General features: G+C 44.9%; 1 protein-coding gene across 2 annotated transcripts; it reads right to left on the bottom strand.

Annotated features, from left to right (window-relative positions):
- Positions 1-251: 251 nt before the first annotated feature.
- Positions 252-22,831, bottom strand: LOC133343392 (progranulin-like). 2 transcript variants are annotated; one of them, XM_061552976.1, is made up of 5 exons: positions 22,518-22,831; positions 6,175-6,300; positions 4,938-5,043; positions 2,749-3,074; positions 252-1,367 (listed from the first exon to the last, which is right to left on the bottom strand). In XM_061552976.1, the coding sequence occupies exons 1-5, from the start codon at positions 22,674-22,676 to the stop codon at positions 1,260-1,262; spliced, it is 825 nt and encodes a 274-aa protein (XP_061408960.1). In that variant the 5' UTR covers positions 22,677-22,831; the 3' UTR covers positions 252-1,259. The 2 variants fall into 2 exon arrangements, with proteins under 2 accessions (XP_061408960.1, XP_061408958.1); XM_061552974.1 differs by lacking the exon at positions 22,518-22,831 and adding an exon at positions 8,295-8,473.
- Positions 22,832-24,179: the final 1,348 nt, after the last annotated feature.

Here is a 24,179-nt window from a genome sequence, read left to right as displayed (position 1 = left end):
CGAGTGTGATCCAAGCTATGAACCGAAGAGTTAACACCTGTCGTCTGCGCTCCATCAAAGGAGAAATAACAAAACTATCTCCAGAAGCCCTGTCGTGGCTAATAGACCTCGACATTGGGTATTAGCTCATGGAAGATATTGCCATCATACTCAAGAATAGAATTAGAACACCCTTCCCGTGAAGTTTTAATTCCAATCCATATATAATTCCCCCAGCACCGACACATTTTATGAACATAAAAGACTCACGGTAGGTGTGCAAGAGTGTACTTTATTGGTGGAGGTTTAGGGAAGTTTAGTTATAAATGTAATATTTTCAATTATTAAATTAAATATGGGGAGCAGTGGCACAGTGATTGGTATACTGTGCTATGAACCTTTTAATCGGAGTTAGATTCCTTACCACTGCCCCCCCCCCCCACACCAGTGCTGATCATATCTTCGTTGTGAGGATTAAGTTAATACACTTCACCATGCTGGCTAGTGCAGGTTAGTGAAGGTGGGCATAGTACAGTACAACAAAGCAAATTACTGCACTTTTTTTTGCTGCTCACAATGTGGGTTGGCTAAAAACTCGCAGCTGGTTAATATATCACTTGTCACTGTTAGCCATGACCAACACTCGAATGATGAATTTATGAATTCATTGCCATTAATTCTGAGTTACTCCTCTTATCCGTGCAAAAAACACACGAGCAATATTAACAGAGGAAAAATCATGCATACACATTGAATACGTGACGCTTTCCTACAAGCATGTCCTTAAAAAATGTTTAATTATCAAAAATAACAATTTCTTTCAAGCACATGAGTTGTGATATCAAGACAGGATTCCCACACATGATGAGTTGATCTCACGAAGTAATGATGTCATCAGTAAATGAGGCGAGGTGTGCCTTGACTGAAAGGTTTCTTCACAATCACTTGGTGTTTTCAGCCAATTTCTCAGAAACCCCCTCGATCAATTTAAATGCTTTGCTGCAGGATACGTTCGTAATAGCAACACAACTTTATATTAACATTACATTTTTGACAAATGTTTTCCAGATAATTATGACCCGATGGACAGATGGACAACGCTAAGGCGTGAACAATTTCACTCAAATAATAGGAGGGTACATAAGGAGTTTCACTGTGTGTTAAAATTGGAGCCGGGGCATTGATGGGAGGTGGCTTTTGATGCATACAACTTCAGCACTGGTGGAAAGTTCCATAAGGATGTAGCTGTTGAGAAGTTGGGCTGCCACAGTATGAAATCCTTATGGTTTCACCAACACAGAATTTTCCTCGCTGGATTTCATACAATACTTCTCCATGCACACGTGACCAGCTGGGCAGCAGTGCACCCCGTCAGCACAGCACACCGCCTGAAAGTAAAGTGTGTGTACACACATACAAAATAAAGCATCACTCATGTCCACAAAATAATGCAGAATGACCAACTGGCAGTTTTAAGAGTATATTTTTGTTAATTTGATGAGGAAGCGATGCTACATTTGCAATGTTAAATGTAACATGACCAATGCTGCATTACAAATGCCAACTTTTCGGAATCCTTTGATCAATTTCAACGGTTTTCTATTAATAAGTCTCTAATCGTAATAAAACCTTATTACGAACATTTAAGTTACGTTTAAAATAAATTGCAAATGTTGCATTCTAAAACTAGATCCTGATCGAATGAATGAAATATACTCATACAACTACCACGTCATCATTCTGGATGTATGAATACATGGAAGCATTCACTATTCTGGCAAATCGCCCGAAGATGCTGGATGTAATTTTCAGCGAAATGTCGGACTCAAATTGTAAATGTTATGGATCCACTCTTCAACGCACCGGTGGGCTAAAGTGGTGAAATATTTGTCTTTTGTCAACGTGACACATTTTATACTGATTGGCCGTGTCGGGTAGTGGAGGGTTGCGACACATAAATAACACGGGATCTAACCCAAAAACCTTTATTATTACATACTCTTTGGTTCTTTCGGTAAAGTCACGTAGGTATAAAATAAAATAAAACACGACGTTTCGATTGCAACACAAGCGGTCGTCCTCAGGTGGAAAAAATATAATCTAGCAGTGGAACTGCTGAACCGCCTTCGGATGACCGCTTGTGTTGCGATCGAAACGTCGCGATTTATTTTATTTTATACCTACGTGACTTTACCGAAAGAACCAACGTGTATGGATTCCTGCAGTCATGAAAGCTTCAAATAATCTTTATTATTAATAGATTGGGCAGATGAGTCAATGATGGAGCAGCTAGGCACAAGGTTGCGGCTGCTCAAGGCACAGTTTGCGAAGTTCAGGGAGGTCATTATGATTTATAGAGGAACTAGCATCAGCAGAGCTGCACTGCTTTCTAGTAGGTGGGGCCCAAGCCCTCCCCTGCTGCTGGGTAATGCTCTCATGGACAAGTGGCCCCAACACTGCTGCTGTATATTGTCCGAGGGAGACCGACACATGTTTGCACACCAGAATCTCCAAAAACATAAAGGACGCAAGCTAAAAATACAAGGAGATCTAATGCAGAAACGTACTAGGCTATGCGTACCCTGGGCTGTCCAACATGAATATGAAGCTTCGTTACAATAAAATAGTTGAAATTCAGTCAGGCACCGTAGCATAGCGCTCCAGTCATGTCACTGCATTGAAATATTTAACATATGGGAGCAGTGTCTGCATTAATGCTTCCAGAATGCGATGATGAGCTGCAGCAGTGACAAGCGGGCAGACACTTACGTTTGGCACACCGCAGCATCCCCACGATCCAGCCGGGAGGCGACAGCATGTGCTGTCGCCGGGGCAGTACCGGCGATTTGCACATGAGACACTGGTCGCTTGCTTCTCCCAGGGCAGGGAAGCAGCCTTGGTGACAACAGCTGCAGCAGTTGTCGTAAGGGTGGGCAGTGCCACCTCCATCTTTGCCCAGGGGTTGACCTCGGCTGAGAGTTGGCACTCGCCCTGATGACTGCCACTCACTCTCTGGCAATGTTTGTCCTTAGGACAGCCTCTGTCATCCATGCAACCTTCCTGATGCTGTTTTGGGCTTGCACTTGTCGGCTGACCTGAACATATGAAGGATGAATACAAACAGTTCGTATGAGTGAATTCAATGGCAGCAGTAATACTCCAAATTTGTTTTTACAAAATAAAAACAGATCTCCTCACCCAATCATAGACTGGCTTAAAGAGCCAAAGGCTAAATACAGACTTTCACAGGCATACTGTTTGTTAGGCGGGGAGGGTGCCGGCAACAGACTAGCGACCACAAAGTTCTGGAATAGGAGCCTGTCCCAAGAGGTTCCATCGCAAAAGAGGTCTCAAATCTGGCAAGTCCCGAGATCTGGCCCAAGGTCAATGCCACTGAGGCTCATACAGTAGAAATGTATGCACGGCACTTACGTGGCAAACGAAAGAGCAGGGAAATTCATGGCGGTCCCCCCCCCCCCCACCAATTACCCTAGATGCCCCCAGGCACAGTGCAATCCCACTTGCACGCCTTTTCATCATGCCCAGATGTCACGAAACTATCCCAGGAGATCGAGGCCTTTTTTAACGACATCTGCGGCACCAACCCCTCCCGATCAGTTTAAACTACCCTGTGGAGCCCGAAACCCAATGTCCGTTCGAGACACCAACATGCCCTACTCCCAACCTTCAACATTATAAACAGGAAAGCCATTCTGGATAACTGGAAGGACCATGAACCCCTCCCTCATGGAAACATTGGCACAACATCCTGTTAGCCCAAGCAGGCATTGAGCACCTGAGCCACAAGCATAAAGGAAAATAATGGGAATTTGAGACAAGGTTGTCCCCCTTCCTATGGAGTCTAACATGATGGGAAGGGTTGAGGAGGTCGGCAGATGGGGAACGGGTAAAAAGAGGGGCATACCCCTTCAACGGACGAATGGAGACAGGCCCAAGAATGAAGGGAAGTTAACATCCGCCCGTAAGCTGCGTGTAAATTATATTTGTAGAGCGTTCCTTTATTACCCCCCCCTCCCCCATCTTAGCATGTTCGTTATTTCTCGCCTCTCTTTTCTCCCCCCACATTTAAACTTTAATGCCCCACCCACGCACGGCAGCAGGTCAAACACTCTCTCCTTTAAGAACGGCCCTGCCCTGCCGACTAGACCCCGCTCCCCCACCCCCCGGCAGTTTTTCTGTTCCCCTCCCAGCGGCCTCTGGCGCGTTGTACTAGGCTCGGGTTTTTTGTCACAATAAAAACATAACCAAGTGAACTCTGGTATATACAGTAAGGGGCAACCCTTTCTCATCTGCTCTGCCACCAGCAGTAATGTCCTTTGCATGATAATAAACCGATGTTTTAATGCTCGTAGCTGGAATTTAGCCAAACTGCAGAAATACGTTTAATGAGATGTGTTTTGTGTGTGAATGCAGTCATTCGTGACTGAACGCATGACATTTGTGTTGAATGGCCTTAATTCTCCTTCCTTTTTGTTTGTCAAAGGATTTAGACATGCTTTGGTTTGTTTGCACATTTTTGACCAGTTCCCTATTTTTGTAAGGATGTAAATCATGTGCCAAAATTATGTTTGTATCACGACCGTGATTATGTAACTAAAATGTGTACTCTACAACGTCTGTACCATCGTGGAACACCCATGAAATAGAGCTCTTATTGGGGCTTTTCTGCTAAAATAAATAATATATCTATATCTATCTATAACTAGTTTAATCACAGGAAGTTTGCCTGGATTCAAACCCAGGATATAAGCGGTGACAGTTCAGCACTAACCTATAAGCAAAGTTAGTTTGTTTAAACACATACCTTTTCTTAGGAATGTACTGTGTACTTTCATGCACACGAGTTTAAAGAAAACATTTGTGAAATGAAGGATCGTGTCTTTTATTTACTTGCCTGTACATGTGTTGGCATGTATGCATGCATTGTCAGCAAATACCTGTGCGTTTCCAGCCACCTTCAGGGTAACACACATGCATGTCCTCAACAGTGATGCATGTGTTGTCTGCAGCACAGCATGCTCTTCCATCGGTACAGCAAACACCCTGGGCAGCATAAAGCCAAGATCGATTCACGAGTATATCAGATGTTTGCAACAAAATCAAGATGAAAAGGTTGAGAGTATTTTAACACTGTAACATAGAGGCAGTAATCCCATTCACTATCAGGGTTATATGATGTTCAACTCAAAGTGGTTTCCTGCTCAGCTGAGTGCAAAACCATGCTCATTTCTGTTTGCAGTTCTGAGCCAGTGGTGGAAAGTCCACACTCCAATGGCAGGAGAAAATATACACAAAAAGGACAACCACTGTTGCTGAAGAGTTCGGTTAACAGCCGACTGGGATCTGAACTTGTAACCTTCCGATTGGAAGGTGTGCACTCTCCTGTTGCGCAATCCATTCAGAATCCTGTTAATTTAGCATTTACTATGGCAAAATAATAAATGAGTCGTGTGGCATGTTATAGCTCTGAATGCTGTTGACACACCACACTGCTGATGACACGTCAGGATAATTATGTTTCTAGAATAGGCCCCAGTCATGTTTAAAGTGCTCCATCTTTCATCAGCACAAGTATATATGCATGTGAGCTCCCCAAATCCAAAAGCAAACACATTGTTGAATCACATGTCAGTTCTGCAGCCTTATGTACCACTGTGGTTGCAGTTAAACTACCTTTAATTTATGGCTGGGAGTAAACCTTATACATTTACACCTCATACATCTATCTTTGCTTTCTCTGGCATAGTACACATCACAGGCTGAAGATATTGATCTAGAAGTAAAAAAATGTTTAAATAAACTGAAAATCTATTGATTATAAAATTATTTGCTTTGGCAAGCTGGAACTAGACTGTGATAAAACTGGCCTCACGAAACACCTGGCCTTTCTCAGAGTCAAGCAAGGCCAGAAATGACATGTTCATTGCATGTGATGTCAGTACACTGTGAAGAGACAGCATCACCATGTCTTCTACACGTGATTCGACTCATTTGTTGCAATTGACGTTAGTGCCACGGCCCAACTTTTGCAGTGGAAAAACAACTTGGTGCCTTCTGAGCCACACGAGGGATGCTCAGCACGGCCCTGGCATGGCTCAGTTGTACGTTGAACAGTTTATGAGTCTTTCAAATCGATGCTTAATGCTGTAAGGCATTACTGCATGAGCCACGTACTGCTGGGGCAGGACAGCAGAGTGGTTCTCCACTGTGCAAGCAGATGGGGCCGGAGCAGTCGATGGAGTCTTCAGATTCCGCAGGAGGGAGAGCGACTGCTGGAATGACGTCACTATCTTCAGCAATCTGTTCCAGGATGAGAACACGTAGCACACACAAAGAAACATCCCACTGTTTAGAATGATGGACTGTCATCATATGGCCACAATGTCCTTAACGGGTAGGAGGAGGGGGCTCTCCTGGAAGAGTCGGCAGATATTTCATGAATAAATATGGAGTGGTGACAAGCCATAGCCTCCAGAAGCAGGTTCCCCTTTGGTTGAGTCTTCCGGTGACAGAAGACATTCTGTTCGAGAGGCCATGAGGTGCCCGCTATCTTCAGACATATTGCTCCCAGCCTCACCAAAAAATGCCTTACAACAACGTGGAACGTTATCAAGAGAATCCAGAAGACCTGCCTGGAGAAACGGACAACTTTGGAGTTGTGCGTGGCTGTTCTGAGAGTACTCTTGCATAATTGGACCGGTCAAGACCGAGTGAGGCCTTTGCCTCACGGTGAACCTCGCACTTGCCTGCAACTGGCTGCACACGGATGCTTCACCTCTTTCAACAACCGAGTGCTACCTATCAAGTACAGCGGACACCGTCTTGTTTCATAGTGCTGTCCGCTCAAGGTTTAAAAGGATAAATACGGTGTTATAGATGAGTGATTTCACAGCGCAGTGTTCTTCATTGCAAGGTGGCCCCTGGGCCTTTAGTGCGGCCTCTGACGTCCGACCCCTGACAATACACATGCCACGATCCGAGGGGCGTAGGTTTTGAAATGGTAGTGAGGATGCAACAGGTGTCGAAAATAAGTCGGTGTGAGATCTCAATGCTTTAAAAGTTCACAGTAACATCTTGAAACCGATTCTTTGCCTTTCCGGGAACCAGTCTAAGAAGGCCAGCACTGGTGATATGTGGTTTTGAATGTCTCCCTCCTACACCCAGACCACTACTCGGCACGTTTGCAGAGGTGGAGTTATTCACGGCACTAAAAAGGTATAGAGTGTTCAATTCAGCCATATACGCATAATAAAAAAAATGTCAACGGACGCCTCTGCATGCATTACACAATGTTTGCGCTCGCCAGTCATTCTTGGAAAGCTACGTTGCGTACGATCAATGCGTTTAGAAGTTCATTTTATTTATATCGTTTCAAGTTAACATAAGATGTAAATGTTGTCATAGTCATTTTATATATTGCCAGATTCATAATTGATTATCCACCAATGACTCATGCACGATATAGTTTCACACATTTACATACCTGTCAACCCCTTATCAGTGCCCTAACCTTATTACAGACCAATTCAGACCTTATTTGTCACTCCGCGCCCCTTGCAAATCTCAACGTTCATCCTACAAAGTCCCATCACAAGCGAGAAACACAAAAAAATAGACAAGAACAAAATTCATATTCTTAGGTTTTTTTCGGTAAAGTCACGTAGGTAAAAACATTAAAAAGTAAAATAAAATAAAAAAAAGATTTAACTACACTTATTTGCCAATCTTATTTGACAGACAACCATTACAGTTTTACCATGTTTAGTGGTGGTCTCCCTGTCACAGGTTGAGTCACAAACCGCACCTCTCCATAACAAAGGCTCAGCCTTTGTTACCAAAGGCTCAGCCTTTGTTATGCAGTATATTCTTAGTCTTAAGCCTCACCTTACCATATTCATAAAAAGTATGCGGCCCTTGCCCCACCACCTTCTCCAACCATTATATAAACGGAGTGGTAGCTCCTGCAATCTCTCATTTACTTGATACAGCTGTCGTGGCTGTGACGGTACCACCTGAAGACGGAAGCTTGTGTTGCCTCCGAAACGTCGTGATTTTTATTTTATTTTACTTTTTATGTTTTTACCTACGTGACTTTACCGAAAAAAACTAAGAATATGAATCATTGCAGTCACGAAAGCTTCAAATCTAGAATTAAGAACAAAATTGCCTGTATTGAAACGGTTGTACGCCGTATGGACCTGAAAACTCAATTTCCCTGTACAAAGAATACGAAGTAAAAACCGTACTGGTTGACAACAATGCAGATGCACTTAAACCCACTGCTCCCCACTTGCCTTCTCCCAGCGGCAGCAATCCCACCCGGACGAATAGAGGCAGCACTGGGCAGTGCCGCAGTTCTTTCCATCGAGGCAAACATCAGCAGCCACCGGCACGAAGACGTTACAAGGCACGAGCAGCAGCAGCAGCAGCAACAACCGCTGCTGCTGTTGTCTCTGCTGCCAGAGGGCCATGGTCTCTGAGAATTCACCACCTCGTCATTGATCAGAAGAGCAGACCCGCAATGCGCTCCCCTCTCAAATCACTCAGTCCCCCCCTATCTTTCTCACTCCTTCCCCCCTATCTCTCTCACTGCCTCCCAACGTCGGTCTGTAGGTTGTTTTTGAACAACGCCGCACCTCCGAACGACGATGGTATGGCCGTACACGCTACCAAAATAAGTTCAACACAACGCACATTAACCATTGCCGACAAGTATCGGATGGAGGAGATGTTTGGGCGCATTAAGGGAAGTGCAACGCCAAACTACGCAAGGCTCAGCACCAGCCCTCCCGTACACATTTAATAGTTGGGGGAAAACAATCGTTAAATTAAGCGATGAGCTTAATGTGTAAAATATAAAGCAGATCGCATTGGTGTCTCATTCTGTGCAGCGGCGTTTAAACATGTTCGCTTTCGAGTGCGTGTGGGTAACTGCATATACAGTTACCCTTTGTGTATGAGCAGAGGTCATGGTCACGCTACAGGGGGAAGGAGGAATGCATGGGCATGATAAAGTGAAAAGCGCTCGATAATCTGCAGCTTTGCCACACAGCAGATTAACGCAATCTGAAGGTGAAACACAGCTTGGTTGTTATACTGGGCTTAAGCAACGAACATAACTTTAAATAATAACTTCTTGGTTCTTTCGGTAAAGTCACGTAGAAGGGAAGTAATAAAATATGTTTTATTTTTATTATTTTATTACTTCCCTTCTACGTGACTTTACCGAAAGAACCAAGAAGATGAATCCTTGCAGTCACGGAAGCTTTAAATCGAAATTTAAATAATAACACAACATTGTCGAGTACATTTGGTATTTGTGACATCATACTACTATTAATAAAAATAATGTATGCCTCGAGTTTCCTGGCTGGCTGCTGGCTGGGTACCGCTCTACACCAGCTATAACTCGCATACAGTCTACACAGTAATGGCCACACTGAAGGGTTGGGAGTAAGAAATACAGAAGACTCACAAAGGTTAATTTTAAAAGTGCTCTTATCTTCTTGGTTCTTTCAATTTGCACTCCTGTCGTAATTTCATGACAGAAAATTATTTAAATCCCTCCAGAAAATAAAAACGACTCACAATCCGTATCATATTGTAATCATGTTACAGATGTAGTGACTGCGAATGTGACTTTGTGGTGCCGGGTCTGCGAGGCCACGACGGATGTGTTGTCATTATGTGCAGCCCAGTTACTGGGCATAGTACCAGCCCTAGCAGGGCTTCGGTGATCTCCCCGTGGTTGCTCCCAAGACGTCTGCGACTATTGTCAGCTGTGAGGAAGGAACTAGCACTAGTTCAGTTTCCAGTAATGTTGTCACTCCCCCAGAGCCATCCTTTTAAGGTGAACCCTCAACAGCTAATGGTATACAAGAACCATCATTTCCACCTCAGGAGCAGTTAGGCAGTTCACAAGAATCAAATCAGCAACCAAGCCATTCCTGGTGCTATGAGGTCACTGACCCTGCATTATGGCAAAGCATTTCCAGTGACATTGTTAAGTCAATGCTTAATGAAAGAGGAACAGTCCCCTTCCAAAACCGCAGTGAAAAATACCCAACTTCAGTCCGAGATAGAGCGCTTGATGGAAAGACTAGAGGTTTCAACAATGAACTTCTGAACTGTATATTGCCAAATGGGCAGGTTTCTAGACAGTGGCTACTGTACTCACCCTGAACAGGTTGTGTGTACTGTTTTGCATGGAAACTGTTCTCCAGCAAGCTCATGGCTTTAGTCAGGGGTTTAGTGACTGGAAGCACTCTGAAAGAATAGGGGAGCACGAAAAGAGTGCAGAACACAGATCATGCATGCTTGCCTTGCATCAGCGGACAAAGGGCAGTGCTATAGATGCAGATCTCATGTAGCAACTTGATGGGGAACGTAAATACTGGAGGGACATATTGAAAAGAGTTGTAGCAATGATCAAGTTCTTGGGTGAAAGAGGACTTACGTTTAGGGGAGATGATGAACGGTGTGGGTCAAACAATAATGGTAATTTCCTTAGCATCCTAGAATTGCTATCACAATTTGACTCATTCTTAGTGGAGCCAATTGAGAGCCACACTTGTGTAATGCGGGCGTAAACGGCCTCGCGGATGTGACGTCACGGGGGGAGGAGTTAGGTCACGTGGGAGAGAGGGATCAAGTCTTAAGGGGGAGAAACCGGAAGAGCAGGGAGAGAGTTGGAGAGAGATATAGAGTGAGGCCACGCAGGGCGGAGGTTGGAGGGTGGCGAGATCGCCACACACCCAGGATAAGACTCGGCACCGTCGGCCAGCGGTGACCGAGCACGGAGGAACGGGGAGCCGGTTGAGGCTGCAGTGAGGGCAGCCGGAGGCCTGCACGAGGAGATCAGCAGCGGAGCTGCATCAGAGTGGAGTGAGAGGCTACGGGAGCGACGGCAGCATCGGGCTGCCAAGCGGGGGAGTCTCTGAGAGAGAGCCGTGTGGGACAAGTGTAAAGAACCCGAATAAAGGACAACGAAGACAGACACAGTGACCGAGTCCTTTATTACACTTGTAAAAGTTTAGCAGACTGTGACTTTAAAGGTGGAGGGCCTTGGGTTGGACCTCTCAAACTGTAGAGGTCAGTCATATGACAATGTAAGCAACATGTCAGGAAAATACAATGGGCTACAGGCCCACCTGATGTATGTGCCTTGCGCAGCGCATTCACTTAACTTAGTGTTAACACCTTAGATGGCAGTAGCCCAGAGGCCGACGAGTTTTTTACATGTTGCAGTCACTGTGCACATTTTGCTCTTCATCCACACACAGATGGGGGAAAGTCTTTCGGAAGACAGATGTCAGACTGACATTAAAATCGCTGTCCAGTACTCGAAGTGCTCGGGCCGAGTCAACAAAGGCACCATGGAGAAATTACACCCACATTAGAGAGGCCTTCGGTGGTATGTGCAAGGATGATAATGAGAAAAGAGATACTCGAATTGAGGCTGCTGGACTATGTGCTAAAATGGACACCTTAGAGATGGTGTTCATGGCATTTCTGGGACGTCATACTTGACCGGTTCCACGCTACAACCATGCACCTACATTGACATCTTTGTAGCAGCACTGTCTCGGCCTCGCTGTGCGTTGCGTTGCACCACTATCCGAGTAGATAACCTCGCATTCAATAAACCTTCAGAGCCAGGGTGAACATCCGACTCCAAACGTATTTAATGAATTGAACGAGGTAAAACTGATGGAAAAACACAGCACAAATACAACATCTGTTAATACTCGGAAATATCAATACAATGAATGGACACTACAGCATCATAACATTGTCTTAGATAACATGAAACTCAACAATAGATCCTGGATGGACCAGGCACCGACATTAGTACTGAATTGCTATACAAGAGAGTAAGCTACTGTGTTAAGTAAGGGCACATCGTGTAATCACCATACTGAAGCCCAAATGTACAGCACCATACATAACACTGAACTGTGGATGAGATATTTCATCATCCTTGCTCTCAAGATCGCAATAAGGTTACATGGGTACGAGTCTGACTTGACTTATTCAATTACAAGTAACATTCACAAAGGAACGTTGCAGGCTTCGTTAACTAGGCCTCATATTTATCATAACAATTTAACAGCATTATAAAAGGCATTTACAGAATTATAACGGTCATTCTAACATTATAACAGCATTCCCAGCATTATAAGAACATTAATTAACTTACAGACAATGCTTCTTAAAGTCCCACAATGAGCAGTTGAACCTGTCTTCACTGGGACACTATTTGTGCCACCATTTTCTACTCTGTGTAATAGCTGACACTCTGCCGCGTGGCTGAGATGGAATCTTAAATCGTAACTTCCTGGTCACGTGACCAAACTCAACATCCAAAACAGAAAATTCCTGTGTACACACACCCCCATACCTGCCTTGAGGCAGAACAAGCACAGCTTTCGTATTCGTTGACAGATTTTGGGGTGGGACAGTGAGACTAGCTTGAGGCTTTTGAAAGGGCAGCCTTAAATGTGACAGGTGTCTCTCAGGTCATATAAGCACAATCTTCAGTGGATGTTGGGTTTGACAAGGAAGGACAGGGTCAGAAATGAAGAAGTGAAGGAAGACCCAAGGTGGTAGAAATCACAGAGAAGATTAGAGAAAAGAATGGTGTGGTTCGGTCATGTTGAGAGACAACAGGATTGGGTCAGAAGGTGCAAGTGATGCAAGTTAAAGGAAAGAGATCAATAGGAAGGCAGAAAAAGAGGTGGGGGGGGGGGCGATGTGGTGCAATCAGACATGGTGGCCCGAGGAGCGGAAAGAGAGATGGCGCAGGACAGGACAGCGTGGAGAAAGTTGGCAAGGACAGCGGACCCCATGTGAGTGGAGCAAACGCGTAGAAGAAGCATATTACTTATATTCAGGGCGCTGTGGTACAATGAAATCATATTACAGCGCCATGGTACAATGAAATCATATTACAGCGCCATGGTGGCGAGATGTTATCTCCCTCGTCTGGTATACAGGAGGTCGTGGGTTCGATCCCGACCCTGACGCTTCTATATTTGGATTTTGCATGATCTCCCCGTGGTCGCGTGGATTTTTCTCCAGGTCCTCCGGTTATTCCTTTCGTGCGTTTAGAGTATTTGGCTGCGATGAATGCTAATATATAAACACCCAGCTCTGTCATTCTGTGATTCTGTGATTGACGCGGCACGGATTGGTTGAAGTGCGTCACGTGACCGCGAGCAAGCAGCCAACCAGAGGTGCGCCCCTCCCAAACATGTACGCCCCCGGATTGGTTGAAGTGCGTCACATGACCACGGGTGAGTGAGAGTGAGGCAGAGCCGTGCTCTGTCCACTGCTGCCCTGAGGGAGCCCCGTGCTGTCTCCACTGATGGCCGCCTGAGGCTCGCACTCCCGGGGTGCGCTCCGTCGCTTTAAGATGGTCTGTATTCATATTTTGTTTGTTGCGGTTGCACCCGACTCCAGAGCCGCATGGCTCACAGGGCTTTACCTAATCAATGAAACTTGAAACCTAAGACCCCGTAAGAGCTTCCAAATAATCCTAACGGTTCTTTCACTGATTAATAAGTCATAACTCTTAGAAGTGAATGTCAATGTCACAACGGCAGTTTAGATACATTTCCATTCATTCACATTAAAGTGACATCGCGGGATCGTCAAAAAGGTTTGTAGAGTGAAAGTTTTAAGTGAAAGCCGCGTAAAGAAGCTATTATTCGACATAGTGAAAGTCCTCAAGTACAGCGAAGCTATTCGCGTTCTTTTTTAATCGGAAATCACTATCAGCCGTACATCCGATCGTGTCTCAAGCCATTCCGTTAATAAGTAGTTGAAGGCGAGTTCTTTGAAAATTAAATCTGACAAACAATGCACACGGTTCTAATTACATTAGTACTGTGTTTTTTTGGGTGCTTAAATCCATTGCTGGATTAAGGCCCACCGCACGCTGTGTGAGTGGATCATAACGATTTACTTGACCAGCCTGTTGGGAGACGCCGCAGGCTTGTGCTTGTTTCAACATATCATTTGTGGCTCGGTCGCTTTTGAAAAAATTAACCCGTAAAAACAAAGTTTTTCACTATAAATCCTTTATATGCGTGTTCAATGGGCCACAACCCAGCCCACATTGGTCTTTGAAATGGGCGGCTAGAGTCCTCTCGTCCTCTGGCTTGAGGTGGCTGCCACCTATGGGTCAGATGATTGCCTGCCACCATTAAGCAATTGGTAATTAAATATAAAAAAAATGTACCTAAAAAGTGTAAAATTTTGGAAAAAAAATTTTTCACGAAAATAAATTGTCACGCACAACGAGTCTGTGTGCAAAATGTCAGCTCGGTTGGATCACGGGAAGTGGGTTAAAAAACGACCGAAAGATTTACACGGTCGTAAGCAAGCAAGCAAGTGAACTTAATATAAAGGATTTAAAAATAGCAAAATATGGTCAGTGGTCCTCATCTTGTGAAATAAAAAAAATAGTTTTTATTGCTCCGAATACAGGATTGTGAGAAGAGTATGAAATTACAGCTGTCTCATATATCTTATAATAATTTGCACTTATAGTGCGAGCCAAAAACGAAGCACTATGTTTGACGGACATAATCTGCAGTATAGTAATCTATATATATAAAATCGTGCATGTCTGTCTGTCTGTGTGTGGATTTCGGACCATACGCACTTTCATTGGACGGCGGTTGCCCCTGGCAACGGCTAGCGACGCCTTCGCCGCTTTCATTGGACCTGGCAACGGCTAGCGACGCCTTCGCCAAGGGCTGCAGTTTCATTGGACGGCAGTTGCCCCTGCCAACGGCTAGCCACGCCTTCGCCACTTTCATAGGCTCCGTAAATAATTAAATAATAATAGCCATTACACAGTATTGTTAGAGCGCTGAGGGGGGGGGGAAGGCACGCCACCCGTACCCTGCCTTTGCCGGCTGGACAATTTTGGCGAGGCCGCAGGCTCTGCACGCTACTAGGCCTCGACACCCACCACGCCACTCTGAGGTAAATTCATCAAAGTTTTTCCTACTATTCACTCCACCCCCACCACAATGTGTGCAATTTATATTACTTTTAAACCCAACGCGCCAACAATCGATTACTTAAATGTTCACTGTACAAATAGTCATTAAGCTGGGTCAGCGTACTGCCAGTCTATCATGTAGACTGTAGCCTGCTTATTAAACTCGGTGAGCGTACTGCCACTCTATCATGTACACTCTAGCCTGCTTATGAAGCTGAGTGCGTGTACTGCCAATCTATAATGTGGACTGTAGCCTGGTTATTATAATCGATTCTTTATATGTTCTTTGTACAAATAGTCATTAAGCTGGTTGAGCGACCCCAGTTCCATTCCAACTCACGCCCACCACCGCTGACGATTATTTGAAACGGACCTGGGCCTCCCCTAGGTCGACTCAGCCTCAAACGCGTAACTGCTGTCGTGTGTGAACATCGTCACTGGGGAGACAAAGGCGGCCGGCCATCGTGGATCCAAGTCCCGGGCGAAGCCGGGTCATGTGTATGTGTGTATGTGTTTATGTGTATGTCTGTGTGTCTCTATGTATGTGTGTATGTATGTGTGTGTATGTGTTTGTGTGTATGTGTGTGTGTATGTATGTCGGTTTTTTTGTATGTCTTTATGTGTATGTCTGCGTGTCTGTATGTATGTGTGTATGTACGTGTGTGCATGTGTTTGTGTGCATGTATGTGTGTGTGTATGTATGTGTGTGTATGTGTTTCTGTGTATGTATGCGTGTGTACGTATGTGTGTTATGTGTGTGTCTGTGTGTCTGCATGTATGTGTGTGTTTGTGTGTATGTGTTTGTCTCTGTGTATGTATGTGTGTGTATGTGTTTGTGTGTATGTCTGTGTGTGTATGTATGTGGGTTTTTTTTATGTGTTTATGTCTATGTCTGTGTGTCTGTATGTATGTGTGTATGTACGTGTGTGTATGTGTTTGTGTGTATGTATGTGTGTGTGTATGTGTTTCTGTGTATGTATGTGTGTGTATGTATGTGTGTTATGTGTGTCTCTGTGTGTCTGCATGTATGTCTGTGTGTATTGTGTATGTGTTTGTGTGTATGTATGTGTGTGTTTGTGTGTATGTGTATGTCTGTGTGTATGTATGTGTGTGTATGTGTGTGTATGTGTTTGTGTGTATGTGTGTGTATGTATGTGTGTGTATGTGTTTGTATGTGTTTGTGTGTTTACGCTCGCATTACACAAATGTCTTGCAGGTCTAAGGCGTTCCTCGCGCAGCATTGCCGCTTTATTATTGCAGTCGTTTACTGCCGTGCGCACCCTGAAAGTCGTGTGTGTCTGCAGCAAGCGCGTGTATGTGTACCTATGGACGCGCGCGCGTGTGTTGTGTAGGGGGAACGGTAGTGTAGTGCTTAGCGTGCTGTCTGTGTCTGTGTGTGTGTGTCTGTGTGTGTGTCTGTGTGTGTGTCTGTGTGTGGTGTGTGGGGAGCGGTAGTGTAGTGCTTAGCGTGCTGTCTGTGTGTGTGTGTGTCTGTCTGTGTCTGTCTGTGTGTGTCTGTGTGTGTGTCTGTGTGTGTGTCTGTGTGTGTGTCTGTGTGTGTGTCTGTGTGTGTGTCTGTGTGTGTGTCTGTGCGTGTGTGGTGTGTGAGGAGCGGTGGGTGTAGTGCTTAACGCTACGCTGCGCTACAAACCCGGCGAACCGAGTTCCATTCCCGCTCACGGCCACCACCGGTGACGATTATTTGAACCTCCCCTAGGTCGACTCAGCCTCAAACGAGTAACTGGTGTGGCGTATTAACATCGCCACTGGGGAGACAAAGGCGGCCGTGCGTGAGTGGTGAGGGAGGGAGAGTGGTGAGGGAGGGAGAGTGGTGAGGGAGGGACAGTGGTGAGGGAGGGAGAGTGGTGAGGGAGGGACTCAGCCGCAAAACGAGTAACTGGTGTGGCGTATTAACATCGCCACTGGGGAGACAAAGGCGGCCGGCCGTGGTGGATACAAGTCCCGGGCGAAGCCGGGTAGTACAGCTAGTAGGTTTTTACCCTTTCAACTGGTACAAAAACTGACACCTTTTTTTGTACAAGTTGAAAGGGTAAAAAACTATTACTATATTTTGCCACTGGTAAAGGAGGTCTCATAGTATAGTCTGCAGTAGTTGCACAGTAGGGGATGATGTAGATGTGTGATCCTAATTGAGTAAATTGTAACTCTTCCAATTTAGCAAATTTGGACCACGATGCTGGCAAACATTGGCCTGCGCATTTCGAATGACATCAGGGGTACATGTAACGTCAACTTCGAAAAGACGCTGCGAATCTATAAGGGGATTTCGTTTTTAAATATTTAAAGCCGAGTTTGGACACACAGTTGTCACCAGGAAAATGACATTTGTTACGGAAGCTTTGTCGAGCTTATTTGTTTTTATTCTATGGAAGTGTTCAAATCCGTTAAACAAGTCAGAAACGGGAAAGTCCTAATTGCTCGTAATCTTGTTCATCACTGCAATGTACTATGTTCTGCATGGAATACTGAATTAAAATGCGTTCTATTACACTGGATAAGATGCTCCCGAGATGAGATACAGTGAGGGAAATCTTTCTGATTGAGAGGGGGTAAAATACTTATTTCCCTCATTAAAATGCAAATCAATTTATAACATGTTTGACATGCGTTTTTCTGGATTTTGTTGTTGTTATTCTGTCTCTCATTGTTCAAATAAACCTACCATAAAAATTATAGACTGATCATTTCTTTGTAAGTGGGCAAACGTACAACATCAGCAGGGGATCAAATACTTTTTTCCCTCACTGTATGTATCACTGGAGTTAGAAGACGGACAGTACGATCTCCTGGCGCGTCAGTTGTAACACCCTGTGGGGCAAAGTGTGTGGAAGAGTAGGCCAAACACCAGAGGTGGGACAAAGTCATTGTTATGCAAGTCCAAGTCGAGTCTGAAGTCATCAAATTCATGACTCGAGTCTGACTCGAGTCCAAGTCACATGACTCGAGTCCACACCTCAGAGGTGGGACAAAGTCATTGTTATGCAAGTCCAAGTCGAGTCTGAAGTCATCAAATTCATGACTCGAGTCTGACTCGAGTCCACACCTCTGCCAAACACCCTCGAAAAGGACTCGCTCTCTCGAGTGGAGGCCACCCAGCCATGCAGCAGTGGTGCGAGCAATCAATTTAATTCAGGGGTTTCATCTTTCACCTGTGCCGTATTCTATTACCGTACAGTGATGGTCAGCTATTTATAACAACAATTGCCTGTTTTGCATTTTGAATATTTGCTGTTGGATACACGCATCAGCACGGTTGGTTACGTACGGTGCGAAAGAAATTCAATATACAAACATGCAAGACAATCATCCCGACCCTGGCTGCTCTTGACATTGCCATGATGATGCTCTTCTTGCACGCAGCTCGAATATTTGCGCGTTAAACCACGACACATACACTTTGATGTTTTCGCAATTTACGTGATCGTGAATGTCGAGGGTTCGTATATAAAAAATATAATCCCTGCTTAACTCGCCAATGAATGTTATCTACTTGCTACTGTCAACATAATACTGTAAGTGCACCCAATACACATTGAACCCCAGAGGGGGGGGGCAGGGGGGTACATATGTCCCCGGGCGCCAAGGTAAAGGGGTGCCAAAATGAGGCTTACAACGTGACATTATAACTTATTGCGGCGGGCGCGGCAGCCTGAAACTACTGCACAAATCTACACCTCAACCAAAAAGTTTATATATCCCGCCACACACAGCCTACATGTCATGTAATTACATTTTGGTACGCGCGCCTATTAAGAACTTACATGGAAGAACGTCCCAAACAACAGACAGGCGCAGTCTTTTAGCCTTAGTCACTGGCCTGTTTTTTGGTGGCGGAAACTACGACGGCCTGTTTTTAAATCCTTTATATTAAGTTCGCTTGCTTGCTTGCGACCGTGCAAATCTTTCGGTCGTTTTTTAACCCACTTCCCGTGATCCAATCGAGCTGACATTTTGCACACAGACTCGTTGTGCGTGACAATAAATTTTCGTGAAATTTTTTTCCAAAATTTTACACTGTTTAGGGAAACATTTTTAAATACCCATAGGTGGCAGCCATCTCAAGCCAGAGGATGAGAGGACTCTTGCCGCCACGCATATAAAGGATTTATAGTGAAAAACTTTGTTTTTACGGATTAATTTTTAAATCCTTTATATTAAGTTCGCTTGCTTGCGTGCTTGCTTGCTTACGACCGTGCAAATCTTTCGGTCGTTTTTTAACCCACTTCCCGTGATCCAATCGAGCTGACATTTTCCACACAGACTCGTTGTGTGTGACAATACATTTTCGTGAAATTTTTTTTCCAAAATCTTACACTGTTTAGGGAAAACAAATTAAATATTTAATTACCAATTGCTTAATGCTGGCAGACAATCATCTGACCCATAGGTGGCAGCCATCTCAAGCCACAGGACTAGAGAACTCTAGCCGCCACGCATATAAAGGATTTAGAGTGAAAAACTTTGTTTTTACGGGTAAATTTTTTAGTTCTTATTAGTGACACCACTACGCTCCAGGCGGCTGCAGCAGCCGGAGCAGCCCACGCACGTCAACATAGCGTGGCCTTCATTTAGCAGCATTTGCTACAAGGCTCACCTATACGTGTACGTCGCTCGTACCTTATATTTGAATACTCACCTGTATTAAGTTTCTGGTTTCACAAAATTTGGCACTACGTGGCCATGAGGAAAATCTGAATGCGGATGTGGATAGAAATGTTGGAAACTTTCTCGCCGCTGATCAAACTCGTTGCTCAGTATGACCCATCGTTAGCAAAACACGTACAGCACGCAGGAGAAAATCCGGGATCAGTTTCTTATTTGTCACCGTAAATCCAGAATGAATTTATCCACATACTTGCGTTGACTGTAAAGAACCAATTGTTGAGTGATATCAGGAAAAACAAGTACTACGGTATCTTACTTGACTCAACTCCTGATCTAGGACATCGGGAACAGCTTTCTCAGGTCATAAGATTTGTGGATGTGGATTTTCAAACTAAAAAAGTAACTATCAAAGAATCATGTTTAGGTTATATCGAGATACATGCAAAAGATGCAGCAAGCCAAGAGAGAGTCATCGTCGAGAGACTGAAATTTGACAACATACCTCTAGCCGACTGTCGGGCACAATGCTATGACAATGCTGCTGTGATGACTGGGCATATATCTGGCCTTCAACAACGAATATGTGACAACAATCACAGAGCATTGTTTGTCAACTTTGACAACCACAGCTTAAACTTAGCAGGAGTACACTCAGCTAAACAGGATCCATTTATCGTCACATTTTTTGGAACAGTTGAAAGTACATATTTGTTTTTCTCTCGTTCAACAATTCGTTGGGAAGAGTTAAAAAAAAGCTGTGCCCATCACAGTAAAGTGGGAGTCTGAAACACGCTGGAGTGCACGATCAGAAGCTGTTAAAGCTATCTATGAAGGACTAGATGAACTGGTAGGGCTGCTAGACAAATTATCGGAGGACGTAACTATGACGCCTGAAACTAGAAGTGATGCAGAACAGTTACAGGCATGCGTATTAAATTTTAACTTCATAGTTTTATTACATTTCTGGAATGTCATTCTTGGGAAAAATGATCGTGTTCAGAAGTGCTTACAGGATCCTACTATGAATTTCAAGGAAGCAGCAACTGATCTTGAATCTTTGGAGCATGAATTTGTCAAGCTTCGTGATGATTTGAGCCAAGTTTCTGTAGAAAACGCCAAAACAAGATGCACAGCCTGGGGGATCGATGTGGACAGAAGAATTAGGCGACGTCGGTAGATGCCAGGAGAACTGGCAAGAGATGCAGGACTTTCAGCAGACGAAGAAATTGTGCGCGTTATGAAGAGCGTATTTTATCGACTTCAACAGGAGATGTCAACACGGTTTTTACGACTAAAAGACCTGAACATAAAATTTGGATTTCTGCTGGAAATTGCACAAATTTTGGAAATTTCTATGACACCTACATCAATGGCCACGAACTTTTCACAGAAATTGGAGATTACAAAATGCCGCTCAGTAACCGGAATGAAGTTCTACCAGAAACTCCTTTGGATCTTCTTGGTTTCATTGTGTTTTATGGAGACGACATATTTCCGAATTTGCGAAATTCACTGCAAATTTTACTAACAATAGCAGTTTCAATTGCAAGCTGTGAGCGGTCGTTCAGCAAATTGAAACTTATTTTGTCGTATTTGCGTGCTTCAAACGGACAAGATCGTCTCGGCGATCTTGTTCTTCTTAGCGTTGAAAGAGAAACATTGAAAAAAACAGATTTTGATTACGTGATTGACCAGTTTGCGACAGTGAAATCAAGAAAAATTAATCTTTTGTAGACTATGTCAACCAGTCTACGACAGTGACTGAGTGAGCCATGTAATATAATTTCTATAAATTTGCTTCTTTAAATCCAATGTTTCATTAAAATTTAAATTGTTATTCCTTATTCGATGTAATAGGAAAATGTGATTAAACAGGGGGGGGGGGGGGGGCGCCAATTTTATAGTTCGTCCCCGGGCGCAAAATATCCTAGCTACGCCTCTGTTGAACCCCCCTCCCCCCCTTCAAAACACGTGGTGCACCCCTTACACATTGAACCCCCCCCCTTCAAACACTGAACCCCCCCCTTCAAACACTGAACCCCCCCCCCCCTTCAAAACACGTGGTGTACCCAATACACATTGAACCCCCCCCCCCTTCAAACACTGAACCCCCCCCTTCAAACACTGAACCCGCCCCCCCTTCAAACACTGAACCCCCCCTTCCCTTCAAACACGTGGTGTACCCCTTACACACTGACCCCCCCCCCTTCAAACACTGAACCCCCCCCCTTCAAACACGTGGTGCCCCCCTTACACATTGAACCCCCCCCCCCCCCTTCAAACACTGAACCCCCCCTTCAAACACGTGGTGTACCCAATACACATTGAACCCCCCCTTCAAACACTGAACCCGCCCCCCCTTCAAACACTGAACCCCCCCCCCCCTTCAAACACTGAACCCCCCCCCTTCAAACACTGAACCCCCCCCCCCCCTTCAAACACTGAACCCCCCCCCCCCTTCAAACACTGAACCCCCCTTCAAACACGTGGTGCACAACGATTCCGGGACACGGCTAACATCAGTCGTAAGTGAAACCTGAACCAATCCTGGCCTCCTCCTTCACCAACTATAACATTGCCATGATATAACAATCGGCTGAATATTTAATCAAAGCAATATATAAATATTTGTATTTGATCAACACAAGCAATACTGTATAGCACGCAGACATGGATACGTTAATAAGATTAGTAAGATGTTTTTTTTTTTTCCGGATGAGTAGGCGGTGTTCATGGCAACAATGGAATTGTGTGTGGTCGGGTGATACACTAACATGCATTTGTAAGGATACGATTTAAACACACCACAAAACCGTAACCCTTTGTAGCATTCCTATCGATCACATTCATGCCGAAACATTGCTACGTAAGCACGTACCTTCTCCCAGCGGCAGCAATCCCACCCGGACGAATAGAGGCAGCACTGGGCAGACCCGCAGTGCTTGCCATCGAGGCAAACATCGGCAGCCACCGGCACGAATACGATACAAGGCACGATCAGCAGCAGCAGCAGCTGTTGTTGCAGCCAGGGAGGCATGGCTTCTGATGAGGATTCGCTTCAAAGCAGCTTCAGACGTTAAATCAGCGACTCAGAGCACCACCCCCCATACATGACCCGCCGTGATTGGTGGTGGTAACCTTTGTCAAGTGATGAAGGCAGAATGTAAGGTTTACAGTCCTTCATTTACTGTTTCGAAAAAGGGGTAGGAGCAGAAAAAGGGGTGGGTGGATGGGTGGAACCGGAGGAGATTTAAAATATTAAACATCGATCGACGGAACCACATTATGTATTTTACAAACCACTAAAAATGTTGCCCTAGTTGGTGGTAATGTGATCTATGATTTGAGGTCCCATGGTAGTTTTTTTTTACCGTACTCGATCACGCTGATCAGCGTGGGTTGGCGAATTTCGCTGCATTTCCATCTGTTGCATCTCAACAGGGCCCCTCTGCTGCCTATAACATCTGTCATGTATGCTGGTTGCCCATCCAAGCATAGTACAGTCCAGGAAAGCAGTAGATTTCGTTGCATTGTTCTCCGATGCTCTCATCGAAGCTCTGCAGCCTATCACACCTGTTAAGAATGGGGGTCACCTATCCAAGCACTCTCCTTTCTGAGATCTTATCAGACGGGCATATTTCGATCGATCCGGTCATAAGCCATTCTTATCTACATATACATAAAAATTGTGAATATGTGTGTCTGTTCCAATTGTTTAGCGTACTTCCCAATATGCAAACTGGAAATTAGCAATGTGGGTACTTTCCAGACTGTACACCATGCAAAAATTATAAAAATACACTTTTGGGGGGGGGGGGGGGGGAGCTCAATAATGCATATATTTTTAGCACGGCAAGTGATCTGTGACGTCAAATCTGTCATGTGACCCGCGTACGTGGAAGCGTAACGCATTGTAGTGTAGTGCTATGAACCCGGCGACCCGAGTTCGTATCCCGCTCACGGCCACCACCGGTGACGATTATTTAAACCGCTCCTGGGCCTCCCCTAGGTCGACTCAGCCTCAAACGAGTAACTGCTGTGGTGTGTGAACATCGCCACTGGGGAGACAATGGCGGCCGGGCGTGGTGGATCCAAGTCCTGGGCGAAGCCGGGTAGTACACCTAGTTACTTTAATGCGAGCTAAGCTAATTGGATGTTTGGGAGGCATGGCATGTATCTGTTCTGGTAAATTGCTTTGCCGTTTCTTACCTTTTGGTAGCAAACTTTTAACATTTGTAGTAGAGTTACCTACTCGATGTTCACAAACTGGGAGAGCTAATCGTTGACAAGGTTTTCCCGCTCAAACTAACGGTCAGGGTCTCACAAGCTGTGAGCGCTGACCGTAAACAAGGTTTTCCCGCGCGACCTAATGGTCAGGGTCAGATAGGGTGAATTGGGATCCTAAAGCAGATTGGGAATGACCAATCACAGGGTTCCACAAGGTGGCCGGGGATTGGACAACCCGGCCACGAACAAGTATAAAGCCAGAGCGCTCAGAGCTCTCGAGGAGTTCGACTACACGAAGACCCAAGACGGCGGA

This window comes from Lethenteron reissneri, chromosome 17 (genome assembly GCF_015708825.2).
Source record: "Lethenteron reissneri isolate LAM-NWPU_2019-01 chromosome 17, ASM1570882v1, whole genome shotgun sequence".
Classification (NCBI taxonomy): domain Eukaryota; kingdom Metazoa; phylum Chordata; class Hyperoartia; order Petromyzontiformes; family Petromyzontidae; genus Lethenteron; species Lethenteron reissneri.
Note: the sequence above shows the minus strand (reverse complement) of the source record. Positions and strands in the feature narration are given on the sequence as shown.

Excerpts from the sequence above, each read along its gene's own strand:
- LOC133343392 (XM_061552974.1), bottom strand. The coding sequence starts at position 8,471 with ATGGCCCTCTGGCAGCAGAGACAACAGCAGCAGCGGTTGTTGCTGCTG. Across the intron at positions 5,044-6,174 it reads TCTGCTGTCCTGCCCCAGCA|GGTGTTTGCTGTACCGATGG; the intron begins GTACGTGGCTCA and ends TATGCTGCCCAG. Across the intron at positions 1,368-2,748 it reads GATGCTGCGGTGTGCCAAAC|GCGGTGTGCTGTGCTGACGG; the intron begins GTAAGTGTCTGC and ends CTTTACTTTCAG.